Source organism: Schistocerca piceifrons, chromosome 3 (genome assembly GCF_021461385.2).
Source record: "Schistocerca piceifrons isolate TAMUIC-IGC-003096 chromosome 3, iqSchPice1.1, whole genome shotgun sequence".
In the NCBI taxonomy this organism is placed as follows: domain Eukaryota; kingdom Metazoa; phylum Arthropoda; class Insecta; order Orthoptera; family Acrididae; genus Schistocerca; species Schistocerca piceifrons.
In genome coordinates this window covers 528283283-528302219 of record NC_060140.1, presented here as the reverse complement: position 1 = coordinate 528302219, position 18937 = coordinate 528283283, and the positions used below count along the sequence as shown (strand labels likewise).

The 18937-nt window shown below is 44.5% G+C and overlaps 1 protein-coding gene across 1 annotated transcript in view; it reads right to left on the bottom strand.

Moving 5' to 3' along the window:
• Positions 1-17923, bottom strand: part of LOC124788800 (peptidoglycan-recognition protein SC2-like) — a 29717-nt gene extending 11794 nt beyond the window's left edge. Inside the window, exons 1-2 of the mRNA XM_047256081.1 lie at positions 17899-17923; positions 6755-7153 (exon numbers count right to left, since the gene is read on the bottom strand). Of these exons, the coding sequence (XP_047112037.1) occupies positions 6755-7153; positions 17899-17923 (424 nt within the window). The remainder of the gene's footprint in view (positions 1-6754; positions 7154-17898) is intronic.
• Between the last annotated feature and the right edge of the window lie 1014 nt (positions 17924-18937).

Below are 18937 nucleotides of genomic sequence, written 5' to 3'. Positions count from 1 at the left end.
GTAAGGGTCCCATACTGATGAGCAATACTCAAGAATCGGACGAACAAGCGTTTTGTAAGCTACTTCTTTCGTCGATGAGTCACATTTTCTTAGAATTCTTCCTATGAATCTCAACCTGGCGCCTGCTTTTCCCACTATTTGTTTTATGTGATCATTCCACTTCAGATCGCTCCGGATAGTAACTCCTAAGTATTTTACTGTCGTTACCGCTTCCAATGATTTACCACCTATGGCATAATCGTACTGGAATGGATTTCTGCCCCTATGTATGCGCATTATATTACATTTATCTACGTTTAGGGAAAGCTGCCAGCTGTCGCACCATGCATTAATCCTCTGCAGGTCCTCCTGGAGTACGCACGAGTCTTCTGATGTTGCTACTTTCTTGTAGACAACCGTGTCATCTGCAAATAGCCTCACGGAGCTACCGATGTTGTCAACTAAGTCATTTATGTATATTGTAAACAATAAAGGCCCTATCACGCTTCCCTGCGGTACTCCCGAAATTACCTCTACATCTGCAGATTTTGAACCGTTAAGAATGACATGTTGTGTTCTTTCTTCTAGGAAATCCTGAATCCAATCACAAACCTGGTCCGATATTCCGTAAGCTCGTATTTTTTTCACTAAACGTAAGTGCGGAACCGTATCAAATGCCTTCCTGAAGTCCAGGAATACGGCATCAATCTGCTCGCCAGTGTCTACGGCACTGTGAATTTCTTGGGCAAATAGGGCGAGCTGAGTTTCACATGATCTCTGTTTGCGGAATCCATGTTGGTTATGATGAAGGAGATTTGTATTATCTAAGAACGTCATAATACGAGAACACAAAACATGTTCCATTATTCTACAACAGATTGACGTAAGCGAAATAGGCCTATAATTATTCGCATCTGATTTATGACCCTTCTTGAAAATGGGAACGACCTGCGCTTTCTTCCAGTCGCTAGGTACTTTACGTTCTTCCAGCGATCTACGATAAATTGCTGATAGAAAGGGGGCAAGTTCTTTAGCATAATCACTGTAGAATCTTAAGGGTATCTCGTCTGGTCCGGATGCTTTTCCGCTACTAAGTGATAGCAGTTGTTTTTCAATTCCGATATCGTTTATTTCAATATTTTCCATTTTGGCGTCCGTGCGACGGCTGAAGTCAGGGACCGTGTTACGATTTTCCGCAGTGAAACAGTTTCGGAACACTGAATTCAGTATTTCTGCCTTTCTTCGGTCGTCCTCTGTTTCGGTGCCATCGTGGTCAACGAGTGACTGAATAGGGGATTTAGATCCGCTTACCGATTTTACATATGACCAAAACTTTTTAGGGTTCTTGTTTAGATTGTTTGCCAATGTTTTATGTTCGAATTCGTTGAATGCTTCTCTCATTGCTCTCTTTACGCTCTTTTTCGCTTCGTTCAGCTTTTCTTTATCAGCTATGATTCGACTACTCTTAAACCTATGATGAAGCTTTCTTTGTTTCCGTAGTACCTTTCGTACATGATTGTTATACCACGGTGGATCTTTCCCCTCGCTTTGGACCTTAGTCGGTACGAACTTATCTAAGGCGTACTGGACGATGTTTCTGAATTTTTTCCATTTTTGTTCCACATCCTCTTCCTCAGAAATGAACGTTTGATGGTGGTCACTCAGATATTCTGCGATTTGTGCCCTATCACTCTTGTTAAGCAAATATATTTTCCTTCCTTTCTTGGCATTTCTTATTACATTTGTAGTCATTGATGCAACCACTGACTTATGATCACTGATACCCTCTTCTACATTCACGGAGTCGAAAAGTTCCGGTCTATTTGTTGCTATGAGGTCTAAAACGTTAGCTTCACGAGTTGGTTCTCTAACTATCTGCTCGAAGTAATTCTCGGACAAGGCAGTCAGGATAATGTCACAAGAGTCTCTGTCCCTGGCTCCAGTTCTGATTGTGTGACTATCCCATTCTATACCTGGTAGATTGAAGTCTCCCCCTATTACAATAGTATGATCACGAAACTTCTTCACGACGTTCTGCAGGTTCTCTCTGAGGCGCTCAACTACTACGGTTGCTGATGCAGGTGGTCTATAGAAGCATCCGACTATCATATCTGACCCACCTTTGATACTTAACTTAACCAAGATTATTTCACATTCGCATTCGCTAATAACTTCACTGGATATTATTGAATTCTTTACTGCTATAAATACTCCTCCACCATTGGCGTTTATCCTATCCTTGCGGTATATATTCCATTCTGTGTCTAGGATTTCGTTACTGTTCACTTCCGGTTTTAACCAATTTTCCGTTCCTAATACTATATGCGCACTATTTCCTTCAATAAGAGATACTAATTCAGGAACCTTGCCCCGGATACTCCTGCAGTTTACCAATATTACGTTAACTTTTCCTGTTTTTGGTCTCTGAGGACGGACGTTCTTTATCAACGATGATAATGTCCTCACTGGTAAGCCGTCAGGTATTTTATCGTTTCGCCCAAGGGGTGGGTCCCTCTAACCTAAAAAACCCCCGTGTGCACGCCACACGTACTCTGCTACCCTAGTAGCTGCTTCCGGTGTGTAGTGCGCGCCTGACCTGTCTAGGGGGGCCCTACAGTTCTCCACCCAATAACGGAGGTCGATGAATTTGCAACCATTATAGTCGCAGAGTCGTCTGAGCCTCTGGTTTAGACCCTCCACACGGCTCCAAACCAGAGGACCGCGATCGACTCTGGGCACTATGCTGCAGATATTAAGCTCAGCTTGCACTCCGCGTGCGATGCTGGTTGTCTTCACCAAATCAGCCAGCCGCCGGAAGGAACCAAGGATGGCCTCAGAACCCAAGCGGCAGGCATCATTCGTTCCGACATGTGCTACTATCTGCAGCCGGTCACACCCAGTGCGTTCAATAGCTGCCGGAAGGGCCTCCTCCACATTACGGACGAGACCCCCCGGCAAGCACACCGAGTGCACACTGGCATTCTTCCCCGACCTACCCGCTATTTTCCTGAGGGGCTCCATAACCCGCCTAACGTTGGAGCTCCCTATAACTAATAGGCCCGCCCTCTGTGACTGTCGGGACCTTGCCGGAGAATCGGCCACTGGCCCAACAGGCGAGGCATCCTGTGGTGGCTCGGAAACGATGTCATCACCACTAGGAAGCACCCCGTACCTGTTGGAAAGGGGTAAGGCAGCTGCCACGCGGCCAGATCCCACCTTCGCCTTTCGGCCAGGCACGCGCGAGCCCACCACTGTCCGCCATTCACCCTGGAGTGATGGCTGACCGGTAAGATGCTCACTGCCGGAAGACGCAGCGACATCAGGGGTTCCATGTGATTCCAAGGCCACCGAAGTAGGCATAGGTCTCACCACAGTTGCCCCAACGCCACTACGAGCCGACGCCTGCGCCTCGAGCTCGATGAGCCTAACAGACAAAGCCTCCACCTGCCCCCGAAGAGTGGCCAATTCTCCTTGCGTCCGCTCACAACAACCACAGTCCCTACACATGACTATGTTTACCCTACTCTATACGGTGACAAATTCCCAAGATAATCTTCTGATGAGCTACTCTGATAATCAAGAAACACTCACTGAAATACGAGACGCGAAAACTACTCTAGGTTTTCCCAGAAAAACTATTTAAAAGCTAAGCGCAGCAAATAAGTACAAAAACGCTTTATACAAACAGTACTCGCTGCTGCTGGTGCTCTCGCTCTGGCTGTCACAAGACAACTGCTGATTCAAGTGACTAGTGGCTAACGGCCGCGAAACAAACAAAAGACGGTTTTAGGGCGCTTTCTGTTCTAAACGATCAAGAAAACACTAAGAAATCTAACACGAAAACTACGTAAAGTTTTATCAAGAACTGTTAGTTACTATGCAGAGCAGATAAACACAAATAGAATCCCTTCCTTAGTGGAAGGTCGTAAACAAAATGCAAAATAAACGCTTTATACAAACAGTACTCGCTGCTGCTGGTGCTCTCGCTCTGGCTGTCGCAAGACAACTGCTGATTCAAGTGACTAGTGGCTAACGGCCTCGAAACAAACAAAAGACGGTTTTAGGGCGCTTTCTGTTCTAAACGATCAAGAAAACACTAAGAAATCTAACACGAAAACTACGTAAAGTTTTATCAAGAACTGTTAGTTACTATGCAGAGCAGATAAACACAAATAGAATCCCTTCCTTAGTGGAAGGTCGTAAACAAAATGCAAAATAAACGCTTTATACAAACAGTACTCGCTGCTGCTGGTGCTCTCGCTCTGGCTGTCGCAAGACAACTGCTGATTCAAGTGACTAGTGGCTAACGGCCTCGAAACAAACAAAAGACGGTTTTAGGGCGCTTTCTGTTCTAAACGATCAAGAAAACACTAAGAAATCTAACACGAAAACTACGTAAAGTTTTATCAAGAACTGTTAGTTACTATGCAGAGCAGATAAACACAAATAGAATCCCTTCCTTAGTGGAAGGTCGTAAACAAAATGCAAAATAAACGCTTTATACAAACAGTACTCGCTGCTGCTGGTGCTCTCGCTCTGGCTCCTTTCTGCTTCGGCCATCAACAATTATCTTGCTGCCCAAATAGCAAAACTAATCCACTAGTTTCTGTGTCTTATTTCCTAATCTAATATTCTTAGCATACCGTGATTTAATTGACTACATACAAAGTCTTCTCAAAACTCTCTACATTCCGTTCAACAGACTTTCTAATTCCTTTGCCGTCTCTAAAAGAATTGCAGTGTCATTGGCAAACCTCAAGTTTTTATTTCTTCTCCCTGTAATTTCCGATCCAAATATCTCCTTGGTTACCTTTATTTCTTGCTCAGTGTAGAGATTAAAAAACATTGGGGATAAGCTACAAATCTGTGTCCCTTCTCAACGACTGCTTCCCTTTTACTTCCTTCGACTCCCGCAACTGCAGTCTGACTTCTGTATAGGTCGTAAATAACCTTTCGCTCTCTGCATTTTGTACCTGCTACCTTCAAAATTAGAAACAATGTAATGGAGTCAATATTGACAAAATATTTCTATAAACCTGCAAATGCCATAAGCATTGGTTGGCTTTTCTTCAGGCTATCTTCTAAGATACACTGTGTGAACTAAAGTATCCGGACACCTGTCTGAAACTGACTTACAAGTTCGCGGTGCCCTCCATTGCTAATGCTTCAATTCAATACGGTTTTGGCCCACCCTTAGCCTTGATGTCAGCTTCCACTCTTGCAGCCATACGTTCACTCAGGTGCTGGAAGGTTTCTTGGGGAATGGCAGCCCATTCTTCATCAAGTGCTGCACTGAGGAGAGGTATCGATGTCGGTCGGTGTGGCCTGGCACGAAGTCGGCGTTCCAAAACATCCGGAAGGTGTTCTTTAGGATTCAGGTCAGGACTCTGTGCAGGCCAATCCAATACAAGGATGTTATTGTCGTGCAACCGCTCCGCCACAGGCCATGCATTATGAACAAATGCTCGATGGAGTTGAAAGATGCAATCGCCATCCCCGTATTGCTCTTCAACACTGGGAAGCAAGAAGGGAACATCAATGTAGGCCTGAGCTGTGATAGTACCACAAAAAGCAACAAGGGTGCAAGTCCCCACCACACGATAACATCATCGCCTCCGAATTTTACTGTTGGCACCACACACGATGGGAGATGACGTTCACCTTGCATTCATTCGCCATACCCACACCCTACCACCGGATCGCCACATTGTGTACCGTGATTCGTCACTCAACACAACGTTTTTCCACTGTTCAATCGTCCAATGTTTACGCTCCTTACACCAAGCGAGGCGTCGTTTGGCCTTTACCGGCGTGATGTGTGGCTCATGAGCAGCCGCTCGACCATGAAATCCAAGTTTTCTCACCTCCCGCCTAACTGTCATTGTACTTGCAGTGGATCCTGATGCAGTTAGGAATTCCTTGGAATTCCTGTGTGATGGTCTGGATAGATGTCACCCTATTACACATCACGACCCACTTCAACTGTCGGCGGTCTAAGTCAGTCAACAAACGAAGTCAGCCTGTACGCTTTTGTGCTGTACGTGTCCCTTCTCGTTTCCACTTCACTGTCGCATCGGAAAAAGTGGACTTAGGGATGTTCAGGAGTGCGTAAATTTCGCGTGCTGACGTGACACAATTGACAGCCTATCACCTGACCACGTTCTAAGTCCGTAAGATCCACGGAGCGCCCCATTCCGCTGTCTCACGATGTCTAATGAGTACTGAGGTCGCTGATATGGAGTACCTGGCAGTAGGTGGTAGCACAATGCACCTAATATGAAAAACGTATGTTTTAGGGGTGTCCAGATACTTCTGATCACATAGTGTAAATTATGTTGACAGTATTGGCACTCTTGTTCCTACATTTCCCTGAAACTCAAACTGATCCTCCTTGAGGTCAGAGACTGCCAGTTTTTCCGTGCTTCTGTAAATAATTCATGTCAATATTTTGTCAGTTTATTGTTGGTGCGGTACTATTCGCACCTCTAATGTTTTGCTTTCTTTGGAATTAGATTTATTACATTCTTATTTAAGTCTGAGAAAATTCTCCAGCCTCATATATCTTGCGGAAGATGAAAAGGATAATGGAGTGTCTAATGAAACCGATACTGATGTCTACAAGAAAGGAAAATGCAGATCAGTGTCAGCGCAATGCTGTTGGTATACGGCAAATGCAGGGTCCTCTGGAAGCTGTACTAGTGGACGTAAAATAAAGGAATTAGGAATGTGGAAGTTTTTCTGCAAGCTGTATTGATGGATATTTGATGACCACTACCTGAAAACTCCCCAATGATGCAGATGCCGATGCTCTGCTGATTGTAGCCGGGGGCGTGCGCTCCCTTGGCGTCCCAGCCTCGGCCCTCGTAGGCGTTGCCGTCTTCTCCGACGACGTAGCTGTACCCGATGTCGTCCCAGCCGTTGGTGTCCATGTGTAGGTCCTGGTAGGAGCGCACGATGGCGGCGCACGCCTCCTGGTCGTAGCAGTAGCCGCGGCTGGCGCCGCCGTGGTGCACCACCACGTACGGCACGGCGCTGGCCGTCATGTTGTCTGGCGGCGCCGTCGGCTCGCGGGCGCCCCACTCTGCGCGGCTCACGATGCGCGGGCAGCCGGCCTCACCGGGAGGGCTGGTCGGTTCTGGTGCTGCCTCAAGGAGGTGCTCGTCGACTGGGGCACCTGTACGGAAGTGATAACAGCCGTATGTCAGAGCGTTTAGCGAATCGGAAATTAAATTTCTTTCTATCGATGTCGCAGGAATTCCAGAACGTCTACTCTGCAGACAGCTGTGGAGTTCATGGTAGAGGGCCCTTCTCATTGATCCTTCCTATTCCATTCAAGGATGGATCGCGGGATAAATGATGGCTTGGACGCCTGTATGCCAGCTGTAATTAACCTTTTCTTAATTCCTATAGAAGTTACATGTAGAAGGTTCTGGTGTACATCAAAAGTATCCACAGACATATCACTGGACATTTATCCCCCCCGTCGTTCGAATCCTCCATCGGGCATGGGTGTGTAAGCTTAGCGACCGTTAGCCTTAGCAGCTTGGTCCCATAGAACTTGCCACAAATTTCCAAATTACTGGATATTTCAATGGGAAGTTTCTACCATTCACCACTGACGGCTTGATCTCTGCCGGGGACACATTCAGTGAGATGTCCGAATACCTGAGGAAGAAGGGCAGTCCATTTTTTTCTCAAGATCCGAAATCAGAGTAGGTAGTGACTCGATATTGGGATCTGGAGGCTAGTCGACATTATATCTAATCATACAGCTGTTTATTAGGTTCAAGTTGGGACTCCGGCAAGCCGTCTCTTTCTGGAATGTTATTGTCCACAAATCATTGCCTGACATATGCTGCTTGATGACACGGTGCGTTATCGTGCTGATACAAATGTCGTATTCAGGCTGTTCCTGAAGTGTATGAAGTACACAGTGCTGTAGGATGTGTTCATATCCTTCCACTTTCAGCGTCTTCGTAAGCGCAGTAAGAGCAGCACACTCGAACCACGAAAATCGTCCTCATACCGTAAACCACATCCTTTGTACTTCACTCTTGGCACTGTAAAGGATGTCAGTTTATGTTCTGCAGGAATTCGCTAAACCAAAATACCTCAGTCGGATTATCACAGTGTATATCGTGATTCATCACCCCATATCACTCTTTTCCAGCCATCCACCGTCCAGTGGCGTCGCTGTTTACATCACCTCTACTACCTCGAGTGTCGTATACCATTGTCTACAGAAATGTGTGGCTTATGACGGGTTGATCAAGAATTCTATCTCATCTGTATTACCTAACTGTTACCCCTTGCCACTGTCACCCAGTCCTAGTTTCAGGTTGTCTATGTAACTGTTCAAATGATTCAAATGGCTCTGAGCACTATGGGACTTAATATCTCAGGTCATCAGTCCCCTAGAATTTAGAACTACTTAAACCAAACTAACCGAAGAACATCACACACATTCATGCCCGAGGCAGGATTCGAACCTGCGACCGTAGCGGTCGCGCGGTTGCAGACAGAAGCGCCTAGAACCGCTCGGCTACCAGCGGCCGGCTGTCTATGTAACTGCTTCTAAGGGCAGCAGATACTTAATGTTCATATATGTCACATAATTATTGACTAAATTTAGAACTATAAATGCTGCCACAATCTACTTATTAAGAAGTAACGTTATTCATCCAATAGTTGAGAATTAGAGCACTTTGTGATTTATAACAAACTTTACAAATGACGTCAAACCTTCAGGAAATATTTTATCGCTGACAAGCCCCATTACATCTTCGTGGTTCGTGCAGAAAAACTGCAACGTCAAGCATGTCATTTTCATTTATTACTTCTTTATTATGTACTGGCGGCACATTTTGCAGATAGTATCCACTATTCTGCTGCATGTACCACGAAAATTACGACACGTAGTTTAGAAGAATGATGTCATAAACACTCAGATATGCGCCTCATAAATTATAGAAATGTACAACACATAGTTCAGGAGATGTGATGTCATAAACGCTGAGTGAAAAACTGCGCATCATGTATGAGGCTCGAATATGTTACTCCTTTTCCACTAAGTCTATTAGCAACACATTTCGCAGGCAGCAGTCATATACGACACATTTAATTCACATGCAAGGTAATCAGACGTTTAATGTCGTTTTATAAATGTGAGTTCGATTCTTTAAATAATCTGCGGTTGACTGGCTAGTGTTAACTCCCAGCGCACAGTAGTTGACTGGGCTGCTGGTACCACTGAGAAACACACGACTGATTCCTTTCGATGATTTCCTGCGGTTTTTCAGCGATTCTCTTTAATTCTCGACGCTCGCCGCCTGTCATTACATGAGGTCTGCCTGGTCTTCGTTTGGCTCTGGCTGTTCCTTTGCATTTCCAATTCACGTAACCAACAGTCGACTTGGGCAGCTTCAGAAGGGTTGTAATGTCCTTGATGCGCATTTTACTCGTGTGACATCAAATGCCTAGTCCAACAACGAGGTCGCTGAGCTCTCCTGCCCGATCCATTCTGGTGTTACTGCTGTTCCATTGATAGCATCCGTTTATACTGACGAGTCGGCCTCTCGTGACAGTCCAACATTACATAGAAGTGTCTGGATACTTTTGATCAGAGAGACTCTTAGATTTCTCACTCAAAACTGGTTTTTGAAACCCTTCTAGCAGGATTTCACGGGATAATTAGTGCCTGTTTTCAAGCGTCTGGCACTTCAGTTCTTTCAGCAATTCCGTTACGATCTCCCAAGGGTCAGACAAACGTGCGATCATCTTGCTGCCCTTCTTTGTGTACGTTCGGTAACCCAAGTTAGTCCTCCTCAGATTCATATCCAACCACTGTGAATCGCGGTTTATCATCAGGGAGAAGTTCCGCCCTGACGACGAAATGGGATCGTAGCAGTCAGAGTTGCGCCGGAAGACGACCTACAATAGGAGCGGAAACGACTTTTGTCTTTATTCATTACATTAAGAGTGATCACGTAGCCCTCGGACGTGGCTTCAACTGTGAGTGAATCGCAATGTGTCACAGTCTGTAGACTCGTTGTATTATCCTTGTATCCTACCAATTAACCGAAGCCTGCTCCCGATTTACCTCTGACTTAACCTACCTGGTATATCCATTTAATAACCCTTCAAACATTGTCTTGCATTCGTATCCCGCGATGGATAGTAAATATTACAGATCATTACTCAAGTAGTTTGTAGTTCTTCGGGACAACTGTATGGGACACCTCTCTACATTGGCAGTGTTGTACACGGTAACACTATTCACTTAGCCTTTAGCAAGAACAGATTTGCACCTATCAGAAGGATAACTTTGATACATCTCGAACTTTGTTCCAATATCAACACCGACACTCTAGTGGGAGCACGATTGCTAAGATATTTCTGCACAGCTACAGGTTACGACATTACTCACACAACTTTGTGCAGGGACGCTACAGTGACGTCAAGCTGGATACGCAGTAATACAAATCGATAGAAGACGTTCGTATGTAAAAGAGTGACAGAAATTAATACATACATGTTGCCTAGTCAGTGAAGTCATTATCCTGCACATGACAACCCTGTGCATCTCCAGAAATGGTGCCTTCTTGGCAATCAAAACGAATCTGCGCATCTTTGCTGGAAGGAACCACCATAGCTTACACACCCAGAGGAATGTTGGTCTTCTGGTACTCCAAACATGCGTCATATCGTCCCGTTAGAGAGAACGAATGTAAAGCATGTGTTTGCTATAATTCCTGGAATCCTAGACATTTCCAAATTCATTACCGGCTTGAGACTAATTTGTACGACTGGTTGGATCCTTCGTTCCAGACATAATATTCGCACAAAGAGAAAGTTGCTGGAAATTCGACTGCAGTCGAGCTTGCAAGTGCACGCACTTACTGGATTAAAACAGTCCTGCAACAATGTTTCACGATGGAATTTCACGCACTTCACAACGGTCAACCGATCTCGCAAGACTCTATAATGGGTCTCTTTCGTCCATTAATTGAAGATGGACCTGTCCGTCTGGTGGTAGGTTACAGTTTGCTGAGATTAGCAGTGAACACTGGCATCCAGTACTCACAGATCGGTTACATCACTTCACGAGGCTCTTCATATTTGAAAAACATTGATGTTCATCATCTCGGTTTTCCAAGTGGTGTTATCCGAACTTGGGAAATGATTGTGGATACTAGTCAATACTGGACCTGTTCAAGAAGGGACAAATGGTGGATCCAAAGAAGACCAGCGCGTTTCGCCACAGGTTCGTTTAGTAAGCGCGAAACCGTTACGGAGATGCTCATTCCAAGTGGTAGAGACGCCTGAGAGGCGTTGTGAATCACAGTTTGGTTTACTGCTAAAATTTCGAGAGCGTACGGTCCTAGAAGCATCAAGCAAAACACAACCTCCTTCTAGCACACCTCGCTGGAGGACCATGAGCACAAAATGAGATCTGACCCGGCACCGAAGGTCTACCAACAATTGTTCTTCTCCGCAGCATTCACTATTGTAATGGAATACACATTATACAGTGACAGTTTTACACATTTTACAGTGCACCACACACCATAAGGTCACTTGCGAGCATATTACGTAGATACCGGTAGTGTCGCGCTGTGGTGAGATGACACCTGATGTGGTGCCATGCTTTACAGTCGAAGTCAGTCCTGTTGTTAGGAAACATGTGTTTGGGGCAATGGAGGAATCTCACATTGCAGTCGTTCTACTCCACTGGTTTCCAGGCTTTCCGAGAGTATTATCCCGGCACAAAATCGAGGATCAGCCGTTGCACCAACGAAGTTTGGCTTCTTCCTCAACATAAGAAAAACAAAAGAAAGCACTACTGATTTTAGAAAGACAGAGGAAGTTATTAGGAAATTGAACAACAGTAATTAAGAAGCAGTGCAGAAATAAACGATCATGTAGAAAAAGTTACGGAAAGAATGAGGAAAGGTATCCTACTTTTTTATGGGCACAGCGGTGGAATGTGTCCAAACATAACCAAAAGCAAAGTTGTACAGTGTTTTGACACACTACCATAGGAAATTTGACAAACATCTAAAAGAAATTGCCATAAACAAACAATAAAATGAAGACAGTACAAAATTTATGAGCCATAAATTTTCCATAATAAATAATTTCAAAAACAAAGTGAATAAAATGTACGGCAGAACAGAGGAAAGAAAAAAGTGAACTGGTAAAGAAGTACTGGAGAAAAGGTATGGCATATTTAGAGGCTTAGACATGCTCATTAGTAGGATTTTAGGTGAAGATGAAGAACGAGCCAAGTGGTAAATACTACTTAGTCAACGTTCAAATGTTTCTACATACTTCTATCAGATTTTACTACACCAAGAAATAATGAGCTCATAAGAAGACTGGTTCTTATTTATAACAACTGCTTTTTTCCCTCTCTCATGTTGCTGTGTATTGGCCAATGCATATCGTAAGTAGTGCTCCAATTCATATGGTTCTCCGACCTTCCGTCTTCTTCATTGCTGCCATAATCTACTTTCACACCTGCAAACTGTAGCGATCGGAATCGACATTCTTTACGGTATTTCCGGAAATAATGGATACTAGCCATGGACGGTTCACCACGAACATTCATCAAAGATGATACCCCCTGCGAAAAGGTTGCAGATAGCATTTCCACGAAAATATTGCTTTTACAAGAGCAAAGAATCCTTCTCTGCAACGGAATTCCTTAACGCACACTGCTGGAGTTGTGAATCGTCTCTGTTGGAACTCTGATAACGAATTACATCACCAGTAATTTGTCAGTAAGAGGGCGAGAGGTCTTAGCGAAATGAAAAGGGAATCAAACGCATCTGGTTCAGACCCCTATAAAGGTACATTTACTCTTCCCACCACCCGCACACCCGTCCATCCGCAGAGGTGGTTAAACCACCAAGGTGCGAAAAACTATCCCAATCGTCAAACAAATGTCTCAATTTATCTGTATCACACAGATGACTGTGGCAAGTGCTGTTGCTGTGGCGTTTTGTATTGTGTTTTGGCTGTGATGTTGTGGATGAAAGCAAGGGAGAGGGTGAAATAACGTATACGCCGTGGCCCACTGCTCTCGAAGAGATTGCAATCGGGCTTTACACCTTCAACCGATTTCTGGATAACCATCAGTAGTGTGACATGTCTTCACTCCATCAAACCCAGTACAGTGATTTGGAATTTAGCCCTCGACTTCGAAGGGGGGAGGAGGACGAGGAGATTAGTGTTTAAAGTCCCGTCGACAACGGGGTCATTAGAGACAGAGTACAGGCTCAGGTTAGGAAAGAATGGGGAAGAAAATCAGCCTTGGCCTTTCAAAGGAACCGTCCCGGCGTTTGCCTGAAGCGATTTAAGGAAATCACGGAAAACCTAAATCAGGATGGCCGGACCCGTATTTGAACCGTCGTCCTCTCGAATGCGAGTCTATTGTGCTAACCACTGCTTCACCTCGCCCGGTTCAGGACTTTGGACGGTAGTCTGGTGATCAATTATGTTTCACTAAGACCTCTGGTAGGCTTACTAACCAACAAATTGGTGATGATAAATTTTTGCCACGTTCGAATAGTCCACCTCAGACTCGACCGCCAAAGCCAGGTTGGGCGTCAGAAAATTATACTTCAGTGAAGGATGCTGTGCTTTATGAGCAACAATATTTTATCGTAATTACATCTGAAACCGTCTTTGTTGACGCTTAGATCCTTATTAGTGTTATTGACGGAATCAAACCTTGACTCCTGTCTTTCGTGGACACTGCTGCATAAAATCAGTCATTCACCCACGACTGGCACAACCGTGATGTGACGAGAGTAAAATTTCCCCTCTGTCGCGGAGTGTGCGCTGATATGAAACTTCCTGGCATGTGAAAATGGTGTTCCGGACGGAGACTCAAACTCGGGATCTTTGCCTTTCGAGGGATAGTGCTCTACCGATTGAGCTACTCACAGCTTCAATTCCGCCATTAAAGCAAAGGTCCCGAGTTCGAGTTTCGGTCTGGCGCACAGTTTTAAACTGCCAGGAAGTTTGAACTCTTACGTCAGCTTACAGGTCAACTTAACAGGGGCTCTTTCCAATTAGTTCGTAACTCCTCAGGCGTTTTCCACCGATGCTGTTGTACCATCAAAATACGAAGAAAGGTGTTCCAATAAGTGTGTCGTCTTTACTTCACAGTGAGTTGACAGCGTACTATGCAGCAGACTGAATATTTGTAAGACTTAATACGACATATCTGAGTCTCAGGTTCAACTTTCCGAAAACTTACAGATTTTTCTCTTTCTTTATTAAACGAACAATAAGTTTCACTTTTTCACTTTAAAACTATAATACCATCAACTAGTATAAGATCACACTCCTCTCTTATAATTTTAATGTCAATAAGACGTTGAGCTATGATCTTATTGCCCACTCATGAGTACGTAAATAGCTCATGGTACAAAGATTGTATCGAAAGTATATTGACGACGGTTCGGACTGATTCCTCATAGCAAACAATGAAAATAAAACAATTGTATGAAAAAGGGTAGATTATCGATTTTTAAACGTAGAATTTTGTACACTTAAATTATTCGCTTTGTCAAACTCAAATAGACTCATTGAAATTGAAGGAAATATCAGCCTTCTGATTCTACGTATTGATGAATTTGCTGTGGAACGTAGCACCCATTGAAAGACCCCAACAGAAGCTGAATTCCTGTTGACGGTTGTGGCATACCTTTTGTAATTTCCGTACATTGTACGTAGGAGGGTGATTGTTACTAACTTGATCTCATATTTTAAGGATAGAAAAGCATAGTAGCATGATAGCAATCGAGAAAATTTGGCTCTTAGTACGCAGTTAGGCCTTCTGAAACCACAGCTTTGAAACAATCACGACGCGCGGGGCAGCCGAGCGGCCTAGGTAGGCGCCAGGTAACGTTCCGCCCCCCCCCCCACCCCCACCCCGCCCCCAGCGGTTCGAGTCCTCCCTCGGGCATTGGTGTGTGTGTTGTCCTTAGCGTAAGTTAGTTTAAGTTAGATTAAGTAGCGTGTAATCTAAAGGACCGATGACCTCAGCACTTTGGTCCCATAAGACCTTACCACAAATTTCCAAATTTCCAAACCGTCTTGCACTCTGTTTAGCCAGCCGAAGTGGCCGTGCGGTTAAAGGCGCTGCAGTCTGGAACCGCAAGACCGCTACGGTCGCAGGTTCGAATCCTGCCTCGGGCATGGATGTTTGTGATGTCCTTAGGTTAGTTAGGTTTAACTAGTTCTAAGTTCTAGGGGACTAATGACCTCAGCAGTTGAGTCCCATAGTGCTCAGAGCCATTTGAACCATTTTTTTGCACTCTGTTTATTAGTCGCTCCGCCCCAGTACAGGCGCCTGATGCTCCAGCCCGGAAGACAGAACAGCCAGGTAACAACAAGAGCCCTCCTATTCGAGGGACGTTGAAGGTGAAGGAAGAGGAGGGGGCAACCCGACACATCCGCCCAATGCGTTTTCCAATCTTCTTCGAGAGTGCATGTTATTCTACACGAAACACACTAAGTAATACGAGTACATAGCATGTCAGTCTCACGCAATACCCTCAATATTATTTTAACTGTTTTCTCTTTCTGATATTCTGCAGCTATGTATACGCCCCAAAATCAGAAACCTAAGCAGCTGAAAAATTATTACGAAATTAATGTCATGATTATAGATCTGCAATTTAATTACGGAAATCACTTTGAAGATTAGCTCAACTCTTGCAAATAAATTTCACTTTAACAGTGCCGGCCTTAAAATTCAAAGAAAGTAAGGAACAACAGCGATGTTAATAATTAAACGATGCTGCGCTACATCCATAATGACACACTCATTTATTCCATTGATTTACACTGAATTTGTGAATCGAAAGAAAGAAATATTCAAAGCAAAGACATCTCTGGCACCAGCTACTAGTCATAAATAGCGCATTTCGGCACAGTGAGTGAAGCATGTTATCAATGTCAAAGTCTTATTTCATAAATCTCTTATTCACTTCATTATATAGTAATTTGCTCTCGGGTATTCAGCGTCTGCAGTGGTGTGGAGCGACTGACTGCCGGTCCACACCCACCTCTAAGAGCTATACGAGGTGCATTCAAGTTCTAAGGCCTCCGATTTTTTTTCTCCGGACTGGAAAGAGATAGAAACATGTGCATTGTTTTAAAATGAGGCCGCGTTCATTGTCAATACGTCCCAGAGATGGCAGCACTGTACGGCAGATGGAATTTTACCGCCAGCGGCGAGAATGAGAACTGTTTTAAATACTTAAACCGGAGACGTTTTCCTTACTTGAACAGCGTGCAATCATTCGTTTTCTGAATTTGCGTGGTGTGAAACCAATTGAAATTCATCGACAGTTGAAGGAGACATGTGGTCATGGAGTTATGGATGTGTCAAAAGTGCGTTCGTGGGTGCGACAGTTTAATGAAGGCAGAACATCATGTGACAACAAACCGAAACAACCTCGGGCACGCACAAGCCGGACTGACGACATGATCGAGAAAGTGGAGAGAATTGTTTTAGAGGATCGCCGAATGACTGTTGAACAGACCGCCTCCAGACTTGGCATTTCTGTGGGTTCTGTGCACACAATCCTGCATAACGACCTGAAAATGCGAAAAACGTCATCCAGGTGGGTACCACGAATGCTGACGGACGACCACATGGCTGCCCGTGTGGCATGTTGCCAAGCAATGTTGACGCGCAACGACAGCATGAATGGGACGTTCTTTTCGTTGGTTGTGACAATGGATACGACGTGGATGCAATTTTTCAATCCAGAAACAAAGCGCCAGTCAGCTCAATGGAAGCACACAGATACACCGCCACCAAAAAAGTTTTGGGTAACCGCCAGTGCTGAAAAAAATGATGGCGTCCATGTTCTGGGACAGCGAGGGCGTAATCCTTACCCATTGCGTTCCAAAGGGCACTACGGTAACAGGTGCATCCTACGAAAATGTTTTGAAGAACAAATTCCTTCCTGCACTGCAACAAAAACGTCCGGGAAGGGCTGCGCATGTGCTGTTTCACCAAGACAACGCACCCGCACATCCTGCTAACGTTACGCAACAGTTTCTTCGTGATAACAACTTTGAAGTAATTCCTCATGCTCCCTACTCACCTGACCTGGCTCCTAGTGACTTTTGGCTTTTTCCAACAATGAAAGACACTCTCCATGGCCGCACATTCACCAGCCATGTTGCTATTGCCTCAGCGATTTTCCAGTGGTCAAAACAGACTCCTAAAGAAGCCTTCGCCGCTGCCATGGAATCATGGCGTCAGCATTGTGAAAAATGCCTACATCTGCAGGGCGATTACGTCGAGAAGTAACGCCAGTTTCATTGATTTCGGGTGAGTAGTTAATTAGAAAAAAAATCGCAGGCCTTGGAACTTGAATGCACCTCGTACTTTCAGAAAGTCATAAGTACGAACTCTCAGGATTATGGACCAAACTTTCGGCTGGGGTCGGTTGCTGGGGCAGATACTTGAAAGCGTGCTTTTTTCTCCTTAAAATGAGGTCATGTAGGTAATGTTTCCCTGTCAGGAGAGTAATAATGTGCTTAATTGCCATATTACCGTGATTAGTTCTTCCTTTTGTTAGTGAGGAATTTGCAGTTCCGGTATAATGGCTGTCCGATTCGCCCAGTGTAAGAATAAACTTTCCTTAACCATGTGTCATTAAGTTTTCTGTAAGCAACTGCGCATCTTTCTCCGCTAAGCAGGGAGCTGGTACTTTTTGAAGTATGTGAACCTAATACATCTAGGGCTAATACTTCTAGAGCTCTTCAGAATTAATGAAAATCAGTGACATTACAAAGTACTCCCACGTAGGGATCAATTCTATCATTGTTATTATTACTGCTGTGCGTTGGAAAAACCTGTGTGGTAATTTGATTTTAGGTACTGACTTTTTACTTCCCCGTTCATTGCCATTTCCGAGTATAGTATTATGGAAATTACGTATTGACTTGTGAGAAGAAAGCATAAATTACTGTGAAATAAGTTGGAAAATACTCCGTAGAAAATTTAATCTATTGATGCGATCAGCTTATAAATAAACTTTTGGTATTATTGGTATGCAATTTTGAAATGTAATAGAGCAGTAGAATTCAGGGTGTTGCATTGCAGCCATGTTCACCATTGTTCCGAAGGGCGAGAAGGGAAACGGCAGAGTAAGCGGCAGAAATTTTGACGTGGGCGTAAGTTGTCTCATGGAGAGGAGCTAAATGACTTCTCGGTCCTTCTAGAAGGTTACACTACCGTCAAAACTAAAGAGTAAGACTGGGTTTGAAGAAAACAAACATACCCCTGGGGCTGTAGGAAGGGACGCATCCCTACTTCTGAAGGGGGAGGGGGGGGGGAGAAGACGCGAAGTAAACCGTCATTACATGTTTTGATAAGAAAACACACTAAAATTCTCGTAATAGTTGAACCGAGGGTGTATAAGCGTTAGTCACAGTTGGTGTTAACCAGAGTATTTCAATTACGTGTGCTTTGAAAAATGACGTATCTGACGTCACAGGCGAGGAACATTTTACAGATAGAGATAAAAACCACTTGATTGATGAGATGGTGACGAGGGTTGGCCGAGCGAAGATCAGGTCGCTCGGGTGGCGATCTCAGTGCTGTAAAATCGTGCGTTGTTAGTGTTGTCTATCTGGTGCACGCACACGGCCCAGTATCATTAATGTAACCACTGTCTATGTTCGCCGTCAACGTGAAATAACCACACAGAGATGGCATGTGGCAGCATTGGCAATGGTGGGTACATACAGCTCGTAGAGTAGACGAGGGCAACATTGCAGTCACTGAAACGGGGTGATTTATGTGAAGTCGAACAGAGTAGGAGGACTGGCTTTCGAGCCAATGGTAGAAGCGTTTCCGAAACGTCTAAGTTTGTGAGCAGTTCACATGTCGTCTTTAAGGTATATCACGCACAGCAAGATG